This window comes from Alosa pseudoharengus, unplaced genomic scaffold (genome assembly GCF_046254945.1).
Source record: "Alosa pseudoharengus isolate Yale_2024_CS ecotype anadromous, Long Island Sound unplaced genomic scaffold, YU_APseudo_1.1 YU_APseudo_1.1_scf_5, whole genome shotgun sequence".
In the NCBI taxonomy this organism is placed as follows: Eukaryota; Metazoa; Chordata; class Actinopteri; order Clupeiformes; family Clupeidae; genus Alosa; species Alosa pseudoharengus.
The window spans coordinates 24,127,011-24,154,163 of record NW_027468837.1 but is presented as its reverse complement, the minus strand read 5'-3'; the positions used below and the strand labels follow the sequence as shown (position 1 = coordinate 24,154,163).

The window sequence follows — 27,153 nt, the reverse complement described above, 5'->3', positions numbered from 1 at the left end:
ATTATGAATCTGATACAGTCACAATATCACAATTAATAATGCCAGAAATGCAGTGTTAACACATAGTATAAGTATATATACTTTTTTGATCCCATGAGGGAAATTTGCATCTCTGCATTTATCCCAATCCGTGAATTAGTGAAACACACTCAGCACACAGTGAGGTGAAGCACACACTAATCCCGGTGCAGTGAGCTGCCTGCAACAACAGCGGCGCTCGGGGAGCAGTGAGGGGTTAGGTGAGGGGTTAGGTGGCTTGCTCAAGGGCACTTCAGCCGTGTCTACTGGTCGGGGTTCGAACTGGCAACCCTCTGGTTACAAGTCCGAAGCGCTAACCAGTAGGCCACGGCTGCCCCATGCATGCAGTTGCTGCTTGAGTGGTATAAAGAGAATACAATCAGCAGTGTAATTACCTAGTTATTGTGATGATATTGTGATGTATTAGTGGTTACCCTAGTTACTGTGATGATAATCTATCACACTGGGACAACATCAGAGTGCTTAACAGGAAGGCATTGCTTAAATGCTTCAGCTGAATGAGATTCCTGTCAGTGAGCCACACCTCACGCATTCTAGAATTCTTCACAAGACTCGGGTGAGGTCGCAAACAACCCCCCACCCCATTTCTAAAACCCTAATGGAATCTGAATAGCATTGTAGACTCCCAGAAAATATTTGTAGCCAATCACATTTCTGTACAAGATCTTAATAGTATTATTAGTCATTTCAAGTCTTCTATGTGGAAGTTTTATGTTCCATTATATGTTTTTTCTTTATGTTAATGTTATGTTATATGTTATAATTTCTATTTCTGCTTATGATGTCATGTTTACTGTCTTTTTCTTATGGTTTCTGGCAACAGTACAACAACCATTGTTTTAAGTGCACCATATTTAAAATGACTTGACTAGTGAAACGAGCTCTTCAGTTCCACGTGTCGGGCACGATGAGAGCTCTTAGTCATTTCAGAACAAACAAACAAAGCAGCAGTGCTCAATCAAGGACATGTGATCAAAGGCTAACATCAGCACACTCAACAGGGTTGGTCGTAGGGGGGGTGGAATACTCATTCGTCTCCTGGGATGGCAAATTGGTTGGCTGGCTGCTGTGTGCAGATTTACCTTCTTCCCCTCCACACACAGACACATGTTTGTGCCCATCTCCCTAAAGTGACACATTCCAATTAAGGAGACACATCAGTTTATCGAACACCGTGTCCGTCTGAGCCGTACTATGATGGAGTGATTGGAGGGACAGGCACTGGATCACGACTGAGCCGGGGACAGAGTGGACAGACACAATGATGTATGCCAACTAAAGGGGCCAGGGGGACAGACATTGTGTCCACAGATGGAACTCTGACGAAATAGCTTCATTTTCTGCTTGATTGAAAAATGAGGGTGAAGGACAAAAAAAAAAAAACACAATGGAAAAAATCCCCTCACAGTTCAAAATGAGTGCATGTTATTTTTAGGCAGAGTATTTGGCGATCTTCCTGGAAATATGAGGTGTGTGGGGCGGACACCTGGGATCAGTTATCCAAAATAAGAAGGCCACCCTGCCAGCAGGATCAGCTGGGTGAGGGCGCCCAGAATGGACGCTTTGTGACCAAGGAAGCACAGCTGATGAAGAGTACAGAGGGTGCTCATAGTTTTTTTCTTCTTCTCTTTTCATCTCAGATCAAGGCGGCTTCACCGCCAGGGCCCACTTAACTCACAGAGCTCCCACGCAGACCAGGTAAATGTCAAAACTTAGGGGTTCCGAGCAAACGGACTGACAAAGCCACCATTTTATAGCTAATCTCTGTGTGAGTAGAGGCATCACTTCACCAAATGGCATAGAAACCCAATTGTTATCTATAAATATCTATATTTATAAATATCTTTACAATCTGTTGAGATAACATTACACTAAGTAGACGATCTATAAGATAATCTTACACAGTGCACACAGATGCACGCTCACATAGATGGGCTCAAAGCAACCTTCCTAAGGTCTCTGATCGTTGAGGAACCGTGCCAAAGCCGCTCGGATTATAACGTGTCCAGAGAGCTGGCAAGGGAGCTGGGCCGAGCCGTCGACATGTCAAAGCGATGACCTGGCACCAGGAGCAGGCCGAGATGGCGGTGTCGTGGCAGCAGCGCCCGTCAGAGAGATGGCTAGATGAGTCAGGACTTGTGGGCCGTGGACCGCACATGCCCACTGAGCTGTGGCCTAATGTTCTACAGCTACATCTCGTCCTGGTCCTCGTGAGTGTGTGTATGTGTGTGTGTGTTTGTGTGTGTGTGTGTGACTGAGTGAGAGAGAGAGAAAGAGAGAGAGAGAGTGTGGCGTGATTGTGTGTGTGTGAATGTGTTTAAGTACACAAGATTTGTGTATGTGTTAATGCATATCATATTCAATGCATAATGGTAAGTGTGTGTGTGTTTGTGTGTGTGTGTGTGTGTGCCTATTTTCCTTTTTCAAGTTTTTGAAAAGCTGGCCAAGTGGGCTGGGGACTGCCCCAGGGCTGTGGTTGCCAGGGACCATTACCGCTTGCTGTCTGAGTTCCTCCTCCAGTCCTGACTGGCTGCTCTTTACGCAATGCCCTGCGCCCGAGGTCACATCACAGTGGGTTTTCCGTCTACACTGCTGACCTGTATGTCCTCCCAAGTCATAGACTGCAAGGGCTAATTCTGTGATTGACAACCATTCAGCTCCATGTCAGTTGTCAATCTAAAGCTTGGCTTCAATCTATCCACTCCTCAACATATAATTCACATCCTTGTAAGAGTGTAACTATTACAACATACAACAAACCAGTAAGGACAAAAAATAGTTACAGTAGTTACAGTTTATGCCCTGTTTTAAGTACGCTCTCTGTACATTAAACAGCAGCTATGTTTTTATAGTAGCTATATCAGAGCGCTCAAAGAAAGGGTAGCCTGTCCAGACATAAAACCCGCATTATTTTAAGCACTCATTCATAATTTATCAAAGCCCCTGGTCTGACCCCCAGAGCTGCCATTTACTCTGGCCCAGCATGCTTAAGATCAGAGAGGTTAGGAGCCTTCTGACTGTCCCTTAGTTCCCTACTGTGGGCCAATGTGATGCCCTCTTCAAACCGCCTGTGTTGGTTGGTCACTGTCCCCGAAACGTGCCGTGGTCTTAGTCCTATTAGTGTCAGAGTTTAAAGGGTTTAGGGCTATCACATTACAAATCTGATCGTGGATAGTTTGCCAACACTCAGACTAATTCTGAGAGACACATTTTCTGGGAGTCTACAAATAAGCTTGATAAATAAATAAAATAAATAAACATACAGTAACATAATAAATACACAAATAAGACTAGAGGAGCTCAAGGAAAGGGTGGAAAACATAACACTTTTTGTCAAATCATGGTATAGACTGACCAGTCTGTCCATTAGCAATATACAGAACTGTTCTTTCCCCCCACAAATCAACCACTGTTACTATAAAAAGACTGTATGATACATCATTTCAATACACAATCCACACCACATCTTTTCATCACCTATTTTTTCTTCTCTTATTGAACATTATTAAATGATCCCTGATATTAAATTATATTGAGCTATTTTTAGGAAGAACCCAATACCATGACACGTAATCACATTTGTCAGAGCCTAACTGCAAGCAAGCTCCGATTGACTCTCTGTCACCGACTCAGCAAGCCGTGATATGAAGCAAAGCTCCAATGACACACGGAAGCACTTGAGAGGACAGAATAAAAGAGTGAACATATTGTCCTGCCCACGAGCTCCACCATCTAATCACACGTCCCCACACTCTCTGTGCATCGTGGATGGTCTTTGTCTTTTATGAACGCGTGGCGTACGGGATCTCTTTTGTGCGGGGGCAGAGAGGGATCCATGGGGACAACATGTAATTTCAGAGATGGTGGTAATTTTATGGAAGGGAGGGTTGTGAATTGGTGATAAACCAGCACCTACACCGTTCACTTTACTTTAGCATCTCTGCTAAGATGTGCTGCAGCAGTCGGGATAGGGAAGGCTGCTCACATTAGGCAAATTCCTGGTTAGCCAAAATTAGGTATGAAAAAGGACAGAAACATTGATCTGTTGTGCAAACGATGGTGTCAGCATCCGATACCACATGTGGCCTTAGTTTCTAAGGGGACCAATAATGGCCAACCCACGGCCATTTACCAACCACATATCCTATAGGTTTCCTGTCACTTTCAACTGTCTTCTCTACAATGCTTAAAATACCTTATTCTAAACTTCTAAACAAGAAATGTATCACTGTTGCAAAAGAACAAGACCACAAGCTTCAGTTGCGCAAGACATAAGATTCTGACAAATCTTTCAAGGAAAGTGTTGTCTTACAATCGGTGAGATGATGAAACAGGAGGTTCAAGTAGTATCATCTCCAATAAGAATTAGATCAGAAATGACGCTGCCTCTAAATTTACCGGAAACCCCCTTCTGGGTAACGGCACTAACCTGAAAGCGGAAGAGTTGAAATATCAAGTGGAAAGAAACAAATGAGGAAGAGAAACAGCTCTGAGACCATGGAGGCGTTGCTTAATGGCTGCCTAATACAATAGAGCACAGGGGACCCAATGATCCCAGCCAACGCATGTTCCTAATAATAAAGCCTCACTCCGTCTTCCCCAGCTGGGCCTTCAGATGAGAGTACATTTGGTCTGAAGCAGCATGTTCTCTACGGTCACCTTGGGGTGGCCTACCTGTTCTGAACATCTAATGTGTTAAACTGACAGCACAAAAACAATTGGAGAAGGGGGATAAAAAACAGAAACCGCCTTTACAAAGACCCGACAGGAGACAGCTAAGCCTAAGCGGAATGATTCAAGGACAAGGCTATACTTCTCTTACTGGGGGCGGGGCATTCAAAAGAGAAAAGAAACCCCCAACAGAATGCTAGATTAATATTTCAGCCACAAAAGACTTCACTTGTCTGCAGCAACGCTGGGACAACAGTTAGCCATTATTGACCAGCCATGGTTGCCTAGCAACTACGTGTGCCACTAAGCGTTGTTCAAGACGACACGCCAAGGATCCTGCACTGGCACAATCACTCTGGAGTCGTGAGTGGTGGGTGTGGAGTGGTGAGGTGATCTGGTCTCTAGCACTGATTAGTCAAACTGGTGTCTCCAAGCCAATAAAATATTTAAATAAAATAATAAATATGTGAATTATAAAATGGCCTGAGTTCTGCCAAAATGCTAATTAGAGTGAATTTAGGGCAAATGTGTCCAAATTAGAGCGAATACTTTACAGCAGTCAACGTCATATGACATTATATCCACAACAGCCCAAACCACATACAGTATGTTACTAGATCTTGCTTTTGTGGGTTCAAAAGCCTCAAAAACAAAAGAGTGACAGAAAAATTGGTGGATAACACAGACCACTATCTAAAAAAAGCCACGGTGTTTGCTAAGGCCAGAAAAGCTGAAGCAGACAACTAATTAAGATGTGTCTTAAAATGCCCACCGTCAGAATTCAGAGAATGCAACAGCCAATTTACACTAGCTGCTGCAGGGAGCATCTCCTAAATTAACCAGTATTGCATGTGCATGTATGTGCGTGTGTGTGTGTGTGTGTGTGTGTGTGTGTGTACTCCTTGTGTAAATGTGAGGACCCAAACTGAGCAGCTGTGTGTGGGCACCGGCTATTTCTACCCCACTCACACTGCCATTGGGGCGCAGCCTCCACGGCGGTGACAGCCGTCAGACGCAACACCCCAGCTGTCCTCATCGGCAGTCTGTGCCAGCGCCTCGTCACGTGCAGCGAGCCCCTATACGCGCTCCGACTATCCTTCTCTTCCTCCTTCTACCCAAGGAATTGTGGGGGGTTGCTGGCAGTGATGTGTGTGGGTGTGGGCGTCTGTGTGTGTGAGCCTGTCGATGCATAATTTAGCAGCCTGCTCTGAGCTATGTATAGCAACAGCCCGTCTCCAATAGGAGCGTGGCGCGGCTCTCGAGCCGTCTTGCGGAGGGCTATTGTTAGTAAGGTCAGGACCGCCAGGGGACCGGGAAGATGGTCATCACACGCCCACCCCAGGGAGAGGAAATAGATTTGCTGCGGTAAACCGCAGCGGTCGCATTGGCGTCGGGGGCATCGCCACGACGATGGATGGAGTAAAAGGTGGAAAATGGTGGGGTGGGGTAGGGGTGGGGGGGAAGGGTTGGTGTAGCCAATGTAAGAGAGAAGAGGGAGAGAAAACGGCAAGGGTGGGGGTTGGGGGGGCAAAATGCAATTTTCTGGCACAGAAGAGGTAGCAACAGAGGCAGTGTGACGTGGAGCATCGATCCAGGGATTCTGCCGCAGTTTTTCAGCCCCGTCTGCCGACGTTGCAGGGGCTATTTTTAGCAGCGAGATGGGGGTTTCCCCGCCACTAGTCCCACCCACTGCACTGCATTCTGGTGCAATCTGGCACGACTACAATGCCTCACTGTTTTACAGTAACCGTGTTACACAATAACCTCAGAGAGTTTTATAAAATCTATACACCTGTGCACCATTAGAACCACAGCACGAGTCACGAAGCACTCCTATCACCTATGAAATATTTACATAAAAATAAATATTGCTTCAGAAAGAGTGAGCCAGAGCATAAATAAGCTGCTACACAGGGGATGCATCATTGTTTTTATGGCTTTTTACAGTCATTGAATGACTGAATCCAATATTTTCCATTATATTACCAGTGCCGAGTAGTACAATTAGATTCACCCTGGGAAATAATGCATGTTATCAATTAGGAATTACTTTTACTATCTTACACAGACGGTAAATATTATAATGTTTGTATGTATGACTGTATGGAGAGACATAGTAGGAATCTCAGCATTATAGAACAGAACTGTGCTGGATATTTTGAAAACTAGGGGCTGTATTTTGCACACTGGAGCATGGCGTAAAACTCGTTTTCCACCCGGCGCGAAGTTTAATTCCTTATTTTGCACATTTTTTTTTTTAAACAATGCGCCCAAGGGTGTGGCAATTAACAACCTAGGGAGTGGCCTGGCGCATTGTCTAAAAATCGCTATTGTACACCTGGTCAGAAGTCTATGGCGAGTTGTTTATATGTTATTTTAAGAGCGCATTGTCAACAGTCATATTGGCGGGTGCACCTATCATCCATGAACGCACACCAGCCACGTCCAAGCAAAACATTACAAATTGCACGATTACAATAGGAAACATAATTAGAATAAAGATATTACGAAATACTGTACATCTCATGATGAGTAGTTATTCACCATCATTTGCAAATTAGTAATGACAGTTAAAAGTGATTAGGGGAGAGGCGAGAGACACGTATGGAGCACAGCTGAAGACGCACCGTCACGAGATATAAGCAACTCCTCTGCAGGATCAATCATTTGAGCAATATAAGGGTAAGTGTTGCTTTTTCCAGCCTATGTTTTCGATGGTAACCCATTGTCAGTCAATAGTGAAAGTAACTGCATATAACTGTCTTGTCATTGACTGACACCATGGTGAAGTTAGTTTCAGTTTGCCAATGAGTTTAAATAATAGACGAGTGCAAATGCGTGAAGGCTATGCTAGGTTTTAGTAAAGCATGGATTAGTGGAATGACTATTCAATACGGTCTCGCAAGCAGCCTCCTTCAAATGCGCCGTTGAATATCAAAATACCGATGCATTTATTTAACATCGCGCTTTGCGCCGTTAAAGGAAATGACAGATGTCATTCTCATTGGTTTAAATGATGTTATACGCCCCAAACACACCCAAGACTGATTAAAAAACCTAGGAACACCTTGTTGCGCCATGCGCTCGACGTTTGATAGCGAAAACCCTCCCAATGTGGACTGGACACATCCTACTAAATTTGAATGAGATTTTGACGAGTGACGATACGCTTTTGGGCCCTATCATGACATTCTAAAGTGCATCGTCACTCGTCAAAAGTCTATTCAAATTTAGTAGGATGTCCAGTTCACATTGGGAGGGGTTTCGTTCTCAAAAGTGGAGCGCATGGCGTAACAAGGTGTTCCTAGGTCTTTTAATCAGTCATATGGGTGTGTTTGGGGCGTAACATCATTTTAAACCAATGAGAATGACATCTGTCATTCCCTTTAACGGCGCAACGCGCGATATGTCAAATAAATGCATCGGTATTTTGGCGCATTTGAAGGAGGCTGCTTGCGAGACCGTATGGAATAGTCATTCTTAAACCATGCTTTACTAAAACCTAGCATAGCCTTCACACATTTGCACTCGTCTATTATTTGAACTCATTGGCAAAGTGAAACTAACTTCACCAAGGAGTCAGTCAACGACAAGACAGTTATATGCAGTTACTTTCACTATTGACTGACAATGGGTTACCATCGAAAACATAGGCTGGAAAAAGCAACACTTACGGCTCCCACACACAGCTGCGTGCTTCGTGTTGCTGGAGACGCATCCCATTCACTTTACATGGGCTCACGTGATCCGTTGCCGAACTGAATTGTGGGTCCGTCGTGTCGCGTTTCTCCTGCCGCTCGCGTTGAGGAGTTCAGCTGTTGCTGCACCGACAGACGGCACCGGCCAATCAAGCCAATCTATGGACGGCACCAACCAATCACATTACGGTTTTACTTCAAGTCATTTGCATAGCTACCGTCGGGAACACCCACTGGCATGCGTTGACGGAACGCAGCTGTGTGTGGGAGCCGTTACCCTAATGTTGCACAAATGACTGAATAAAACAACATTTATCCTGCAGGAGTTGCTTATATCTCGTGACAGTGCGTCTTCAGCTGTGCTCCATATGTGTCTCTCGCCTCTCCCCTAATCACTTTTAACTGTCATTACCAATTTGCAAATGATGGTGAATAACTACTCATCATGAGATGTACAGTATTTCGTAATATCTTTATTCTAATTATGTTTCCCATTGTAATCGTGCAATTTAATGCTTTGCATGGACGTGCGCTGGTGTGCGTTCATGACTGATAGAAGGATGGTGCGTGCACCTGCCAATATGACTGTTGACATGCGCTCTTAAAATAGCATATGAACAACTCGCCATTGACTTCTGACCAGGTTTAGGTGGTGTATGATAGCGATTTTTAGACAATGCGCGAGTCCCCTCCCTAGGTTGTTAATTGCCACACCCCTGGGCGCAATGCTTAAAAAATAAATGTGCAAAATACCGAATTCAACTTTCCGCGGGTGAATAACGAGTATTACGCCATGCGCTGGTGACCCAAAATACAGCCCTGTGACTGTCATGATAGGGCCCCAGATGTCATTGCAGCATTTTAGTAAGGGCAGTGTTTCATTTTAAAGATATGGATCCAGAAAAGATATGAAATAATCTACTGATAAAGATGCGTAGATGTTAATTTCATATGCAATCCTTTATGTAGGTACACACAATCATCTAAGGTGAGAGAAGAGAGTGAGACATAAATAGACCGGCCAAACTCGGGTCCTCTCTGGGGCTCAGGCCTGTAATAACCCGACCCAGCAAAGCCTCCTCCACCGTCATCCTAGGTCCAGACGGGGGAGGGCAGCAGCAGGACAACAACCAGGAGAATTCTCTCTCTCTCTCTCTCTCTCTCTCTCTCTCTGGTTCTGCTCTCATTTCAGTCTCAGTTGTAGAGAAGCTCAGTCTGCTGCTCTGCTGCGTCTCCCTCCCCTGCCTGCCACTGTGGGTGTGTGGGTCCTGAGTGTTCTCATGCTCTCCTCGTGTTTCTATGTGACTTTGCTCAGCTGCAGAGGCTTTGTTTGTTGTTCTGCTGCGTCTCTCTGAGGACGGACTGCATGTGAGGACACACAGCTGCTAACCCCCCCCCCCCCACACACACACACACACACACTCGTTTTCCCTCAGCCCCACACCATAACCCCCCACGCCCCAGTTCCAACACTGAGAGGCCAGCAAGGAGTCCGTCTGACTGGACAACACTGCCTCCCCTTCGCGTCCTTTAGTGTGAAAGTGTTCCCTCAGCAGAGCCAAGAGATCTAATTTTGGGTTTGGACCACAGCATGGACACTCCTTCCATTGAATGGTTTCACAAGTTCAGAATGTTTTAGCAAAAGCCCTTCAATGTCATTCAGTCCTGTTTCTATTTCACATACTGTACACTCTCCTGCCTGTTCGCAGAGAATGGCCACTTCATTCATACTTTCCAGTAAGTCCAAATCCTATACGGGCATGCTACCAGAAAAAAAAACAGAGGAACATCAGAGAAGGAGAAAAAACATAGAGAGAAGGAACAGACATTAAAAGCAGAGGTCAGAGGTCAAATCTTTTCACCATAGTTTAATTTCCATGCTATCAGTTGAGCATGCTCGAGTGGACAGATAGATGACCTACAGCAGAGAGGACTACAGATCAACTGCAGCAGACTGTCATCACATCCAAGTCCATCAATGAGAGTCAGTTGTCCAGGCTGTCAGCTGGCCTCATCTCCTTGTGTCTGTTGACAGACAGACAGGCGGCACCTCTGCACCTGTACTCACATGCCTGTAGTCAACGGCAGCCTCACGCTGAGGGGATCTCGTTACACTTTCAGAGCGACTGGCTGGCTTGGGCCTGCCCAACCACCAATCCATCCACACACACACACACAGGGTTTGCTGTATGTGTGAATCGAATCAAATATCAAATAGAGATGTCCAGTTAAAAAGGGTGCTGTCAAAGTGAGTGTGAAATTGTTCACTGGTAAACTAATATGAATGTGACACTTTTGGTGGAATATGTTTCTATTTCTAGTACTGTTGCCATTATACAGTTGGTGCTTAGCCTTTTTCATTATTTTCATCACTTTTCTCACAAACAAATCACTCATATGAAACCCCTAACAAATATTCAGCAACTATGAACCACTGGGGTCCTGTAAGGTGCTGTGATTACAGACAGTCAATCACCACAGTCTCACCAGTCTCATAAAACATAAAGGTACTGTATGGGCAATTGGCTTGTGACAAGTCAGAGGAGTTCCAATCAATATGTCAAAAACACAGGAAGCCATACCTATAGCATCAATCAAAATCAGTTATTTCACTAAGCTATCAAGCGATGCAACTTAATCAACGCAACAGATCAATGGATCTTCAAAACTGTTCCCCCTCAAAAAAAAACATAAGTAACAACAAAAAAAAACATGCAAAAACATTGCAGTAAAATGGGACAGTACAGTCCTTCGATAATGTAAATCATTTTGACTCCCTGTACCAGTGGAACAATTGGTACACCTCCTGTACCATGACACAACGTGGATGTTGCAAACGCTGGAATAATCTTTAGTCTCTGTCCTTGGGGCGTCCACTATGTCACAGCAGGGGAAATATTTACATTGGCCTCTGACCCGGGAGGCCATGGCCATGGATGTGATCAATGAGCACTGGATATGAGGGCGGAACCCTGGCCTGTCCTGAATCCACTCATCAACAGCACGGCAGAAGGGGTGGTGGGGGTAGGAGGGGACCCTTAGTACACGTCATCCCTAGCTTCACCAGAGATATCTATTGTCTTTGTGTGTGTGAGTGTGTGTGTGTGTGTGTGTGTGTGTGTGTGTGTACACGAGTTAGCAAGAGAGGGATATAGTGGAAGACAACGAAAGACAGCGAGTCTGAGGCTGGGTGAGGTACTTTGTAAATTTGTGTGTGCGTGTGTATGTGGGTGTCCATCAGTCTAATTCAGTGTGTATGCATGGACGTATGTCTGTATGTACTGTATGTACTGTATGTGTATGCATGTTATGTAATGGGGCCATGGCCTGGCTTTACGTAAGATGTCTGAGGCCAGGCGTGCTGCTGGTCATCTGTTTTTGTGTCTCATTCTCAGCTCTGGCCTCACGGTGGGGTGCTGAGGAGCCCGTCTGAGATTCAGCCAGAACACACCGGCACGGCCCTACTCTCCTCCTGCCTCACTCCTTACAGCTGGAGGGGGGTAGGGGCTGCAGGTCACCTGTGATAACACAGAGAGACCCTCCGCGCTCGCACGCACACACACACACACACACACTGCACAGCACTGCTCTGCACTTCTATGTGTTTGTTGTAAGTTCAGCAACCTCCTGGAGGCTAATCAAAGCTAAAATGTAAAGAGGCTAGGATGAGTATGAAAAATATAAGAATTGGAATAAAAAGTTCTTTTTATTAAAAAAAATATTTTTATGCCAGTTCTAATACAACCCCAAAACAGAAAAAGTTGGGACGTTGTGTAAAATGCAAATAAAAACTAAATGTGATAATATACAAGTCTCGTAAACCCATATTTAGCAGCAAAAAGGACACAGACAACATATCTAATGTTGAAAATGAAAATTTTGAGAATTAAATGTTGTCCCATTACTCCCCAATACACAATTCCAGTTGCTCAACAGTATGGGGTATTCTTAGTCATGTTTTTCATTCCATTATGCAGCTAATTTGACAAATCTGGACTGCAGACAGGCCATTTTAGCACATGGACTCTTCCTCTATGGATAAATACTATTTAAATATGTGCAGAATTAATTTTGCCATTGTTTTCCTGAAATATTCAAGGTCTTCCCTGGAATAGATATTGCCTGGATGGCAGTATATGTTGCTCAAAACCTGTACATCTTTCAGAATTGATTGTGCTTTGCCAAATGTGCAAGATGCCTATGCTGTAGGCACTAATGCTCCTCCACACCGTCATAGATGTTGGGTTTGGAACTGATCACTAAAACAAGTTGGAAAGGTTGGATACTTGGATAGTCCCTCTCCTCTTTAGCCCAGATAAGTCCATGAATTCCAAAAATAATGGCAAATTTTAATTGGTCTACCCACAGGACCTTTTTCCATGTTACCTCAGTACATTTTACACAAGCTCAGGCCCAGATAAGACGGTGGTGTTTTCTGTATCGTGTCTCAATACAATTTTGGCTGTTAAAATTTTGGCTGCAGTTTTTGAATTGAGTATCAAACTGTGCACATAGACAATGGTTATCAGAGGTTATCCTGAGCCCATACAATGACAGGTGTGGAAACAGGTCTGGTGTTTATGCAGTGCCATCTGAGGTCCAAAAGACCACGACCATCCAATGTGTTTTTCAGCTCCTTCCTTTGTTTGCAGAGATTTCTCTGGATTCTCTGAATGTTTTAATAATATTATGTCCTGTAGATGATGAACCCCCCCAAATACTTCACAATTTCATCTTAAGAAGCATTCAAATTACATTGTTTCATCATTTGTGCACACAGGTTTACACAGAGTGATGAATACCCCTACATCTTTACTTCTATGAGACCCTGCCTCTCTGGGATGCTCTTTTTCATACCCAATCATGTTGCTAGTTACCCTGATTAGTTGAGAAACATTCCTCATTTTGTTTTCTTTATCATTACACACATTTTCCAGCATTTTGTTATCCCTGTCCCAACTTTTTTTGAAACATGTTGCTAGTATCAAATTCAAAAATAACATATATTTTCCATGAAATAGTCAAATTTTAATTTTCAACATTTGATATGCTGTCTGTGTCCTTTTTGCAAGTTTATATGAGTTTAAGAGATTTGCAGATTATTACATTCTGTTTTTATTCAAATTTTACACAACGTCCCAACTTTTTCTGTTTTGGGGTTGTATAAAATAAAAAGTTCTGGCTATAAAAATGTCAGGCATGAGGGACCACTAGGTCTATAGTCTTGTTAATCAAGCCCCAAAAGGGCGAAGAAGGGACATTATAAACCTGTTGTTGCTGTGTCAATGCAGAGATGTTGAGGCTATCATTTGGCAAAGGGCAAATACAGGCCGATAGTATTTCCAATGAAATGCCAGTCGCTCACTCAAATGGATGGAAGATTAGAGCCTTACAAAGACGACCTTTCAAAGAGTTTTCCATTAATTAGGCACGGTGTGGTTACACTGAGTGACACTGTGTGGCCATATTCATCTGGGGAGATTGCCTACTATTTGAACACTGAACATATGTATGCATGGCTGATGAGCAAAACATGTCTGTCGCTGTTCGCTCAAGTTCAGCTGAGTTCGGCAGTAACAAAGTTATTGCACTTCCTGAGGTGTCCTTTGTGAGTGGTTATCCATGCCCGTGCAGGTCCACGTGTATTGTGACGCACACAGCAGCGGTAGTGGGCTGGTGCTGGGCACGAGTAAGGAGATGTCTTGAGTGCTTTGTCTGTAGCACTGGCTCGTGCTGGGAAAAAGACGGGAGCTCCCAGAAATAACGAACAGTAATCAATTAATGTACGGCACCAACTCACAGGCCGCCTGCTTAGCACCTACATGTAAGATGCCACGGGTGTGGTTACATAAAACAACACGAGAGATGAGCTACAGTGCAATGTGATGCTGTTTGTTTTTGTGTGTGGCTGTGTGTGTGTCTGTGAGTGTGCACTTGGTGGTGTTTAAGGTCCAGAAGGGTACACTATGAAACAAGATAAGTTGTGTTTTGAGCCTAAGGTCCGAGATGGATTCAAATTTGACAAGTAAAGGCAAAAGTCTATTCCCATAACTTCCAATTGTTTCTTAAGGTCTTTTTAAGTGCTTCTTATGCGTTATGGTTTGTATATTTTATATTGTTTATTTTCATTAGGTTGTTGATTAATTTGACATTGTTGTTTATTATTGATATTCTCCTTAACACCTTGAGTGCCAAAAACACATTATTGCATTTTTTATCTTTTTTTTAAAATGACGAAAATAGACACTCTAACACACCTTATTTGCGATTTTGGGAACTCTATGATGAGTAAAACTGAAATAGATGACGATCGAAAACTCATTAAAACTGGACATTTTATCTGGACATTTTATCATAACTCAGCTTTTAACGGTTGCCGCTTTGAGTCGAATCAGTGACGCATGCACGTCAGGTGACTTAAACTACCGTATTTTCCGGACTATGAGTCACACTTTTTTCATAGTTTGGCCAGTCCTGCGACTCAGGTGCAACATACATATATTTATATATAGGTTTTTTTCCTCTTCATGAAACATTTTTTGTCCGGTGCGACTTATAGTCCAGAAAATACGGGTACTTGCAAATAATTTATTAATGCTATCTATATATTAATGCTGATCTATAAATAGTACAGACTTAACTAACCATTTTAGTAATACATTTTAAATGGTTCATCAAGCATTTACAATGTGTTTTATGTGACTTATTAAACTAATTGTAAGTAATTTACTAATACTATCTAATAATAGTAAAAAGCTAACAAACCATTTAGTAATACCTCATAACTCACCTTACTATAAAGTGTTAATGCACCACAACACAGAATGCCCTGATGGGTGTCTGTTCCTTTACAAACACAAACATGTACAGTATCTACGTTTGTCTGATATTTCTGTGCACTGATTATGCCGTTTGTGTGTGTGTGTGTGTGTGTGTGTGTGTGTGTGTGTGTGTTGTATGTATGTAAATAGTGGATCACACAAATTCAACGCAAAGCTGGGATGATCCTTCTAACTTTTCACCTAACCATTTCTTTCTTTTTAGAGAACAAATGTTTCACAACCCCTGCTTTAATTGCTCATGTCTTTATCGGATACCTGCAGCTTGGTACAATAACTCCTCAGGGGCCTCCTTAGAACCTCATCAGCTGTAGAGGAGGCCTCTCGCTCTCTCCCTAATCCTCCTCTAATTAGTTGCCTGTGACCTGATCTTGTATGGACCAGCTCCTCACAGCAGGGAGAATGCCCAGCAGGAGCTAGGCTCACCGCTCACTGCGTGTCCAGGGCCTCTTAGCAGACAGTGGGGGATACAGTAGAGGAGGGGGAGGAGGGGGTGGGTGGCCTTGAGGTGGAGGGTGTTTTCATGCCCTCATTCTCTTGTTTTTTTTTCTCTCTCATCTAATGCTTGGTGAGCTCCAACTGGGAAGTCGCAGGAGTATTTTGAGCCTGTGTTCAGATTCCCGACAAAAGAGGTCCACCTTTAAATTATTAATCACACCTATTATCTAGATCAGAGGGAAAACATGCAGGGAGGGAGAAAGACAGAAAGAAAGGAATAAAAAAATACAGAAAGAAGGAAAGAAGGAAAGAAATAAAGAAATAAAGAAGAAAGAAAGAAAGAAAGAAAGAAAGGAAAGAAAAGGAAAATATCCGTAGGAGAAAATAAACTAGTGTTCCACCGCTGTGGAGGGGAACTCCATTGCAAACGCAGGCGAATTGACTTCAAGGAGCAAATAGTGGAGCAGCAGCACCAGAAAGCACACAGCCAGCTCTAAACAATTACAGTATGAGCAAGCAGCGCGGGCGGGCAGGCCAGAAATAGACCAGCCAGTGACAGACTGATTCCCACTGGTTTACTTAATTGACAGGAGGTTAATTTGGGAAAATCTATTGCTTACTGCAAAGGCAGCTTGGGGAGGATAGGTCTGTAGGTCGGTGAAATGCAACACAGCACACTGCTGAATTAACATATATTACCCACATGACTGGTCGATTCCCCCTCCCTTTCAGAAATCTATAAGAAGTGCATTTATGCCTGAGAAGTATTAAGCAAAATGCCACACTTCTCATATCATTTAAATTATTAAATTAGACTTTTGATCCCTTTTGATCTCTTAAGAAAAAGATTAGCTTTGCCATAACAAGAGAAATGTGAAGAGAGCAGGCTTAATGCTTCCACCTCCTCACAATAACACAACATATTACACACTGGGTCATTGCGTAAGCTGGTGTGCTGCACCATAACACAGTGATCAATACAAACACAACTAATCAGGCACTAAATCCTCACAAATCCCTGAAAAGGACCCCAAATAACATTTATATAATTCTGTAAACAGGATTACAGCCTCTCTTCTAGTAGCTTCCCGAATGTTGTGTTAAAAAAGAACACAAACATGTATAGGAAAGAGCAGCCCATGTAAGGTTGATGGTAACAGTCTAGCTCCCCCTAATGGTAGAATATTTGGCCAATGGTAGGATATGTGGCAAAACATCAGTTACGGGGGAACACATTTAATGCATACCCTTTTTGACTGACATTGTGCAGACACGGGTCTTCTTCAAAACTGAGTAAATAAGTATTTTTTCTGCCTCTTCTTTGGCAAAAACTCTGACCAGATGCCTCTGCTGGACTGATTGAATGCAAAACGTCATAAACGCAGTGAGGTAAAAGTGTTCTAAAACCTTGCGACTGAGATTTGACATGATCAATCTTTTGCGACGGCTTGCAACAGCTGGTAACGAAGTGCAGCATTTAATTCAAACCGCAGCAACGGTTTCGTCTCGTCGTAAATCTTTGGTGTGAATTGGCCTTAATAGGCAAACTGAGTGCCACACACATTGATGTCAACCCCATGTTATGGTGATGTGGATTTTGACTGCAACATCCTCTTCTAAATACAGCTCTTTCATTCATGTTTGACTGTGGATTACTCAGGTTGTAACTACTGTAGAGTCCATGAGCGACTAGTCACCTGTGCATTTTTTGCACTGAAACCCAGCATGCCACTATCTGAATAAATTTGTTAAGGTGAAAAACGAGGTAAAAAAGATAATTTCACTGAAACCCATTTCACAGGCTTCAATATTCATAACCTCTTTTGAATTCTTTGCCGTCTGGATACAGACATAGACAGCCATGCCCCTCCAGTGAAGTGGTACTATTGCACAGCCTTGGGACCACAAGGGGTACTGCTCTTTGTCATATCAAAAATTCAGCACTCTACACTGGAGTAGACTGCACATACCCCACTCTCTACAGACTGAAGGCCTGCGTCTGGCTTCAACATAGGTGTAGGGAACTCTAGGACATTCCACATTACCCTCAGACTCAGCGATGGCCACTGTATTTCCAGCCCATTAACACACATTACATATCCTGCACACAATTAGTTGTTTTCTTTGCAATACCTCTCCTAACAAATACTGATATATCTTGGCATGTTTTCAGTGGCACTTCTTGATGTAGTTGAATGAGTAATTTTGATTAGTGGAGTTGTCAGCACGAATGACAAATCACAGCCTATGTGAGCCATACACGTCCCATGTAGGCTAGCTGTATATTTTAGTGAGCAGGCATGACTAGTAATGTGTGGTGGCACATTTGTCATTAATGCCAGGCTCCATCACATCAGTCTTGCTGAGTGACTCTGTCATAACGCTATTGGCAGTCTACACACTCAGACAGAAACTGACACCAGACATTCCTACAAGTATTCAAAGAGAAGACATTGAATAGACAGACACAACTATGACTGCTATGACTGCAAGACTGGCAAAACTGTGCCACAGCGAAATCAAATACAACGTACGCTCAATAACCGACCCTGTATTGATCAGAAAGACTGTCTGCGTTGTAATTATGGTTTCTTTTTTCATTAGCAGATGCCTGAGGGCGTGTTCACATATTATCTCAGCGGTGGCTGAGCTGAAGGGCTGCAGCAGGGCTCTGGTGAGGAGGGCTGCGTACCAGAGAGACTTTGAGAGACTAATGTGTGTTGTTTGTGTGTGGGTTGAAAAAACAAGGGGGGGGGGGGTGATGTAGATTTGGGAAGACAGGAGGAAGGCGGTTATGTAAGAGAGGGTTAGAGAGACTCAGGAAGACTGGGGCAGGAGAGGCGGCAGACAACTGGCTTTGAAATAAAAAGAGAGAGAGAAAGGAAGAAAGAGGGATGAAGAGTGAGGAAGGGATGGAGCGAATGAGGAACAGAGGGGAAAAAAGAGGAAAGAGAGCAAGAAAAGTGCTGAAAGAGGAGAGTGAGAGCCAAAAGAAAAGAGGAGGGAAAAATAGGGCCAAGACGAAGATGGAAAATACAGACAGGAGGAAAAGAAAGAGTGAGAGGATGGAAAGAGGAAGATCATTGAGAAAGAGGAGGGTTGAGAGAGAGCGGGCAGAGATGCGAGCACATGTATTCCTCTCAGTCTGTGAGAGCAAAGACTGATTCAAATAAGAATAATTACCTGCCAAATGGCGTAACACAATTATGCTTGACGAGTGTTCTTTAAATGAGCTGAACATTTTTAATGTACAGCTAACACAAGGTATTAAATTATCGTCTAGTCCTCGCAGACGGTGGAGGAATAGGCGGGGAAGAAGAGGAGGAGGAGGAGGAGGAAGAGGACAAGAGATATGATGAGAGACGATGGAGGGGCAGGGATGAGGAAAGGAGAGGCTTTGAGGGATGTGAGAGAGAGGAGAGGAGAAGAGAACAGTGAAGCTGCGTGTGGGAGGACAGACCGAAATATAGATGAGGATGAATGAAAAAAAAAATCTCATGAGAGAAGAGTAGAGAAGAGAGAGAGAGAGAGAGAGAGAGAGAGAGAGGAAGTACATCAGAAGGGGGGAAGGCAGAGGTGGAAATCTCCGACTCCAAAAGGTAAAAGTCCTATTTATTCTACCTGCACACTTTACAAAGGTGGTTTCATTAATTAGTACTACCTGACTAAAGGGGCTGTGCAAAATAGAATGAGCTGCTTTATTGAATGGTTGGAACAAATACTGGGTGGGAGTTCTACTTCCGGAAGCCGGAGTTTTCCCATTTCTGGTGGAGGGACAGTGATGGATGAGGACAGAGGGGATGGTTGCAGGGGAGTGGACGTTGGGAGTTTGGGGGTTGTGCTGGGGAGGGGCTGTGTGTCTTACTTGGCCAGCTTCATCTCGATCTGCTGCCGGATCTCCTGCCGTTCCTGGTCGCTGCGCACAGGGAAGATGTTCCGGTCCTCCAGCTCCTGCTTGCTGGGCCGGTTGCGCAGCTTCACGGCCAGAAGCTCCTTCCTTATCCGACGTGGCAGGGTCCCTGTGGTCACGCCAGACAAACACCACACAGACAGACAGACAGACAGACACACACACGCACACACACGCACACGCACACATGCGTGACACACAAATACATGCACAAACATACACACACAAACAAATCAATGAATAACCGAATACAAACACACAGAAACATATGCATGTCATAAGAAAACTGACATGCAACGGCATACAAATAGAGTTCAAATCAATAGAATCACAAACACACAGTCATTCAATGCTTGTATACAGTCATTATAATCATCACCTTTAGCAGAACACTGCCCATCAACATACAATCTAAATGCAGTGACAAAAGCCATCTTACCAATAATGTGAAGACTAAATGAATGTGCAGATGAAGTTCCATCTCACAGCTATTCTTGCTTGTGTTAATCATTATCAGAATAAAGCCCTGGATGTGTTAAAGTGAAAGTGCATTTCCCTAGACTGCTCTGCCTTACTCTACATAGTAAAGTTGATGCCCCTGAGTCTGTGTTTGGTCTAGGAAAAGGATCATCTCTCTCTCTCATTCTCTGTTTCCCCCCACTCTCTCCCTCCCTCCCTCGATCTCATTTCTCCCTCTTTCCCCCATTCCCCTTCCGCCCCATTTCTATCCCTCTCTCTCACGTTTGTTTTCCGCTGACCCACATGTGATGGCACCAGACCAGCAGCAGAATTAGGCCAACAGATGCAGCTGACCAGTCACATTTTTAAAGAGACTAGGTCGAGCAGTTTCAAAATAAATATTAAATACTAACATCAATCCTCAAAAGCTTTTGATTTCATGTTGTTTTTTGACCTCGAATGAAATGAAAATTTTCTCAATGAAATAACGCTTTAGGGGGTGACATCTAGATGGTTTTGGCAGTTTATGCATAACAATCATTTATTCCAATGAGATCTAATACAGCAGGACTTTTCACTACTTTTTTATAACTAGTAACAATAAAGGAAATTTAAGTGAATGAGACTGACCAGAGATGACTGAGTCGTTCCAGCTGTCTGGGTCATTGTAGAACTCATCCAGGCGCATGTTCTCCTTGTTCTCCTCCGCCTCCTTCTTGTTCTCGACCTCTCCACAGGGTTCCTTCTCCGTGCTGGAGGTGCGGGACAGCCGACCGTCCGAGCGGCGCTTTGGCGAAGAGCGAACCTCTTTCCCGTGAAAACTAAAGAGAGAAGAAACCATTCTATTTTTCCAACTCATTTATCTGCCACAGACACTGACCACTGTTTCACAGAAGCCCACACTACAAAACTTCTATAAGGGTACGGCAAAATTACAAAAAATACATACAAATGTGTGTGACTGTGTGTGTGTGTGTGTGTGTGTGTGTGTTTTATTTCAAATGTTTGCGGTCTCTGTGAAGATAAAATACTTCATAATTAAAAAAAGAATCCATTGTCTGTTAAAATGTATATTACTATGATAGTATGTATGTTTATGTATGTGGGATGACTCATAACACAGTGTGAAATACTCCTTGGAGCAGTTGGCAGATTCTACTTGTATGAATTTCAAGTTTTATTAATTTAATACTCACATGGCAGTTTTACCAGGGAAACTGAAATACAATACATGAGCATTTACACGTGAGCAATAAAGTTAAAGAATTAAATAGATTATATAAGTTATCTATAAAGTAAATGTATCTGTATGTTTGCAATCAGGGAAATTAACCCATGAACTTCCTCCACCAGCTGAGCCTCAAGAGTAATGTTACACACCTGTCCTGGCGGTGCTTGGTGGCAAGGGCACGGTGCAGTTCCTCTATGATGCAGCTAGGGGGCAGCTGAGGGTGCATAGCACCCAGGTGAGGTGAGCCGGTCGGGGTGAGGATCTTCCCCCGGAACGAGTCTTTGGGGAGGGTGAAGTTCCGAGGCAGAGTAGCAGGTGCCTGCCTAATGTGGTTGGCCTGGGAGCCTATCAAACATGGAGAGAGGCCTGTTATGCAGGTGAAAATGGCAGAGCAGTTGTGCATCTGTGTAGGTCATTTTTGCTCAAATACTTTAAGAATTCATGTGACTTTTTTCAACAATGTTATTTAATATTTAAGATTAGTAACAACTTAGTACAGGCTAGGACTGGTATGGTCTCTAAAGCAGTTTGATCTCTATGAACCAAAAATTGTAAATAAAGTGATTATCACTGTTCAGAGAACAGAAAACTATTAGCCTACTGTTATTGATATTACCCTTATCACTACTAAGACTCGTAGGGAAGTTATTAAAAGAGCCCACACACCGTCCAAACTTCCCAGTCGAGTTAGCAGCTTAACGGGGAGGCTGGGGGGAGGAGGGTTGCAGGGGTCTCTCTTGACCAGCGGTGGCTCTGCCCTGGTCTCCTCCTTCCTCTCCGTGCTGGCTTCAGTGGTTCCCATGGCGTTCTTACTGGGTGCCTCAACAAAAGGAATCTCGTCCACAACCTCTTCCTCCATCTGACTGTGGTCCCCTGCAGTGTCAACGTCCTCTGTGGTGTCCCGCACTGATTAAACAGAAATAAACACACACACACACACACACACACACACGCACACACACACACACACACACACACACACACACACACACACACACAGGGCAAATCAGCTAGTGTTTTAGCAATCTCTGTCTCCACCTAGTGACCATCAAGGGAACTACTTTTTATATTTGACTAACTGAACTGAGTGAGCACAATAAGATGAATGGATATCCAGTGATCCTTGTATGGTCAACCATACCTGAGGGTTTGTGCACCTTTCATTTTAAAATATAATTTAGTAGTATGTATATGATGAAAATACTTTATTGACTACTCTGTCGGAAAACACTTTGAGCAACGCTAGCATTTTTTGGATAATTCAATAAGATTTAGCCCCAGTGTGATCCTTCTGCCAATGTGGTGTAAGAATTTAGCAAATCCTCCAAAAAATATAACCGCTTACACAAGCAATAAGTCAAATGCGATAGAAAAAATAGTGCTGCTTCAGGAATTTTCCAAATGCAGATCCAGATAACTCATTAATGCCATTTGGTAAAATACCCCCCAGCATCCACCCCCCACAAATCCAAGTTGCTAACATTCCTTAAACAACATGCACTAACGGCTCTTACACACAGTTGCGTTCCATCAACGCATGCCAGTGGGTGTTCCCGACGGTAGCTATGCAAATTACTTTTATAGTATAACCGTAATTTGATTGGCTGGTGCCGTCTGTTGTTGTCCGTCGGTGCAGCAAAAGTTGAACTTCTCGGCGGGAGCGACAGGAGCAACGCGACACAACGGACCCACAATTCAGTTCGGCAATGGATGACGTAAGCCCATGTAAAGTGGACGGGATGCGTCTCCAGCACTGCACCGCACGCAACTGTGTGTGGGAGCCGTAACATAACTACCACACATGATTACTCTTTTACATGATCTATACAAATACAGTATATTATCTGTAACTGTATTATGTACATTGCCCACTAGTATGAGCTATTAATGTCCAGTGCCCCCCTGGCCCATACAGTGCATTGTGATTTAGTCAGTGCCAGGCTGAGGCTTACCTGTGGAGGTGTTGTCCTCGTCTGAGCCCAGGTCGTCTCCGGTACTGGCCAGTGGTGCCATGGGGTCCTCGTCCCGCTCCTCGCCGTCGGAGAACTCCTGGGTGGGGGTGCCTGGCTCGTCCCCATTGCCCCCACATGCACACTCTACAGAATGCAACATAAACAAGGGTCCCAATCCAGTCTGCTAAGATTGTTTTTATTTTATGCATGCATGTTGGGGTTTCTGAAGAGCATGTATTTATATCAGCTATAACATATGACACAGGAAGCAAACATCAACTATGACCTTAATACACAAAATGGAGGAGATATATTGCTGAATCAGGTGGTGTCTGTATCAGCAAGACGTATTAATTGATTGATTTAGCTTAATTTGTGATTTAGCTTCATTATGATTTAGCGTAATTGAGAAGCTCCACACAGCGGCTGGCCTGGACGGATCTCTCCCAGATCTGGGCCAGCCGTGGCCTGGGGCAACAGAGGCCCAGGGTTCAACTACAAAAGAGTATGGCGCTGAATTAAATGACTGACAGTGCTGTTGCTTTGGATCAAAATAAGTCCGGTTGTTTGGGATCAAAATAAGTGCTGTTGTTTTAAATCCAAATAAGTGCTGTTGTTTTGGATCAAAATAAGTGCTGTTGTTTTGGATCAAAATAAGTGTTGTTGTTTTCGATCCTAAGCCTTCAGCTGCAATGAGTGCTTCTTTCTCCACAACTCACCTGTGACAGGCAGCTGATAATCAGCAGTGAATAACAAGTGGGCAGTTGCATAACACTGTGTGTGTGTGTGTGTGTGTGTGTGTGTGTGTGTGTGTGTGTGTCACTCGTTCTGTCTCCCCTATTCCCTCCAACTGTTTGTGTAGGTTTGTTGAGTCTTACAAGCACACTACCTCTTTCTCTTTCTTTCTGTGCATGCGTATATCTGTGAGTATTTATCTCTCTCTCTCTTTCTCTCTCTCTCTCTGTGTTTATCACTCTCGCTCCCTCTCACCTGATCCTTGATCTCCAAGACCCTTCCTGGTGAGCTCGTCACGATGCTGCCGTGCTGCTGACTTCTTCTCCAGACCTATGTGCAGAGTCACACATCCCTCATTCACTCTTAACGATGACATAAAATGGATGAACGGAGTATTGTACCTTGTTCTCTGATGTTAACACAGAAGGTAAGCAACTTTGGTCTGACAAACATGCTCAGATGGTATTTTACAAGCTCATTTACAACCCTATAATTAGGCTGAGGAATAAAACAGCCCATTTTAGCAGACATCTAGCATCCCCTCATGCTTATCTGGCACTCAAATGAATAATTAAGAGAGCTTTACACTTGGCTGCAGCCAAAGACCGTTCACAAAAGGCTCCAGCAGCCTCTACCTGAATCTCCAATTAGAAGTGGTAATGTAATGTGTGGAGGGGGGCGGTGAGGGAGGGATTGCATCACAGTCTGTATTTGCATCACAGTCTGTACTTCTGTCTTTGTTCAGATTTTAGAGGTAATTTCAACATCCGAGATCCATCCATTGCATATAAAGGAGGAAACAACTGTTTTCCAGTTCACGGTTCCCATGCGCCAAACTCTCCTTTTTCAACAGAGCCAAGGTAAAAACGTTTTTCCATTCTATGTGATCTTTAATGAGCTGCTGATCCACCCAGCCAGCTCCATTTAAATGAACCCGCAAGGGACCTCATCAGCACTACACACCGCTAACTCCACCTGACACAGCAAAGAGTGCACTCAGCTATCCTCTAAGAAGCCATTAAGGTGTCACCGATCTGCTCTGACAGGTGGTGTGAAATAATGCTTTTGGTGCTGGAGATAAGAGGATGCATTTGTTTACCTCATTATCTCAGAGCGGTGCAGCATATGTGGCCCCAAACTACTGAGGGCCAGGTGAAATTTTAAGGTTGCATTCAGATTTAAAACAGCATTACGGAGTGTTTGACAAAAACACTCCAACGTAGCCATCAGTCCAGGCCAGCAACACCTTATTTGGCATGCTATATTTTTGTGTTATTGTTGGCTATGGCATGTTGGAAAAGTTTTTCTCAATAGGTATCTTAATCTCTCCCTCACAGAACCACATTGTTCTGACTTAACCACATCTATCACAATTCATTCTAAGATGATAGCAAAAGCAGTTACTCATAAAACATACAAATGAGGCAAAATGTTGCATAGTGTTACATAAAACATGCTCATTGTTGCTAAATTAGCTCAATCAAAATATTGTACCTATGAAAGGTTTCTAGTCTCTGATCTAGAACCTATGAGAGATCTTCAAATCAATTAAATAAACTTTGCGAAGCACTTTTTGTTGACAACAACCTAAATTGCATCTGTTAGATTCAAAGACCTTTTGACTAAAGCAAGGAAATATTTTTGCATGAACAAATGCTCTGTGTACAACAGGTCTGAGGTCTCTTTACCTGTGGAGTTCTGCTTCAGTTTCTCCGTTTTCTTTTTCCTCCACTTCCAGGGCTTGAAGATGCGGCCCAGGCTGGCCAGTTTGCTGTTGCGGCGGACGGGAGGGGTGCGCACCCCCGTCACCAGGCAACCAGACTGCAGCGCCCTCTGCTGGTCCATCACATCTATAGCATGACACAAAAACATGCAGGAGTCAGAACAATAACAGCTCCTTCATTCACTCATTCACTTACTCACTTAATATCACTCTCTGGCTTGAACCAGAAAAAAACAACTCTTTTATTCACTCACTCATTCACTCGCTCATTCACTCACTCACTCACTCGCTAATTGACTGACTGACTCAAACCTTTTGCTCTCTCACTTGTTTGCAAACTCAGAAACTATTTTAGTCCCTCAGTGACTCAGTCTCAACAGCAGCTACTCCATCACTTAATCATCTATTTTAAAATAAATATTTAAGGTGCATGCTAGGCTAACGCAGATGCTATTTCTGATCCTCGCTAACTCAATCACAACGTCATGCAGTCATGTGGCTTCCTGTCAGCCTTCCTGAACTCTATTTAATGCCAAAAACCTAAGTTGCGTTGTGCATTCCAGCTCTGAGACAAACACAACTGGCTTTCAAAACACAGTGATTTACTGTGATTTAATGGAATGGAGAATACAGCAGCAGAGATTCTCTTCAAATAGAATGCACATCTGGGTCACTCCCCTCAGGCAAAACACTTGCTTTTAATTAAAGAAAAGAGCTGCAAAAATAATCGCCTCGGAGAGAGATCTGTCTTTTCATGCTTTTGTTTCCCTTCTCTCTCAGTCCCTCTTTGCCCCCCCTGCTCATTCAATATGTCATCCCTCAGTTAAAACTATTCACTGCGCCTTTCAATTTCCTCTTTATACTTTAACTGGCACTTGTACTCCTCCTAATAATGCACTCAAAGGAACCCACCCCAATAGCCGAGGTCCCGGCATAACCCCCGCTAACTCCATTGGCATGCAAACGGCTTCATCACCCTTCAGTAAGCTGTGGTCAGACACACTTCCCTCTGTTCCCCCGTGGGGCTTGCATGTGAACTGCGCTACAACAGTGACTATCTATGACTTCCTACTCCATACAGAGGGCCCTGTTCTCTCGCTAACCTCTGCTGTTCCTCCTGCTGCTGCTGCTGACAGAGCCTGGGACAGAGGATGCCATTGTGCAATGGGGTTTACATGGTCGCAGCAGACCGGTGTTGGCCCCGTCCAAAAGCATACACACAGACAGACACACAGACACAGACACACACACACAGTCACACCCACACCCACACACAAATGACAATAAGCCACTTGAACTGAAAATGAGCAGAGGTAGAGATTGGAAAGCCCTGACGCCCACATCAACCCCCTCCCCCCACCACACACACACACACACACACACACACACACACACACACACGACAATCAGCCACTTCAACAGAAAAACAAGCTGAGTTAGTAACTGGACAGAAACCCT

The 27,153-nt window shown here is 43.8% G+C and overlaps 1 protein-coding gene across 1 annotated transcript in view; it reads right to left on the bottom strand.

Moving 5' to 3' along the window:
* Positions 1-27,153, bottom strand: part of phactr3b (phosphatase and actin regulator 3b) — a 51,574-nt gene that overhangs the window by 5,698 nt on the left and 18,723 nt on the right. The window contains exons 2-8 of the mRNA XM_076267790.1: positions 25,661-25,822; positions 24,228-24,302; positions 23,238-23,381; positions 21,952-22,191; positions 21,435-21,630; positions 20,685-20,875; positions 19,551-19,704 (exon numbers count right to left, since the gene is read on the bottom strand). Of these exons, the coding sequence (XP_076123905.1) occupies positions 19,551-19,704; positions 20,685-20,875; positions 21,435-21,630; positions 21,952-22,191; positions 23,238-23,381; positions 24,228-24,302; positions 25,661-25,822 (1,162 nt within the window). The remainder of the gene's footprint in view (positions 1-19,550; positions 19,705-20,684; positions 20,876-21,434; positions 21,631-21,951; positions 22,192-23,237; positions 23,382-24,227; positions 24,303-25,660; positions 25,823-27,153) is intronic.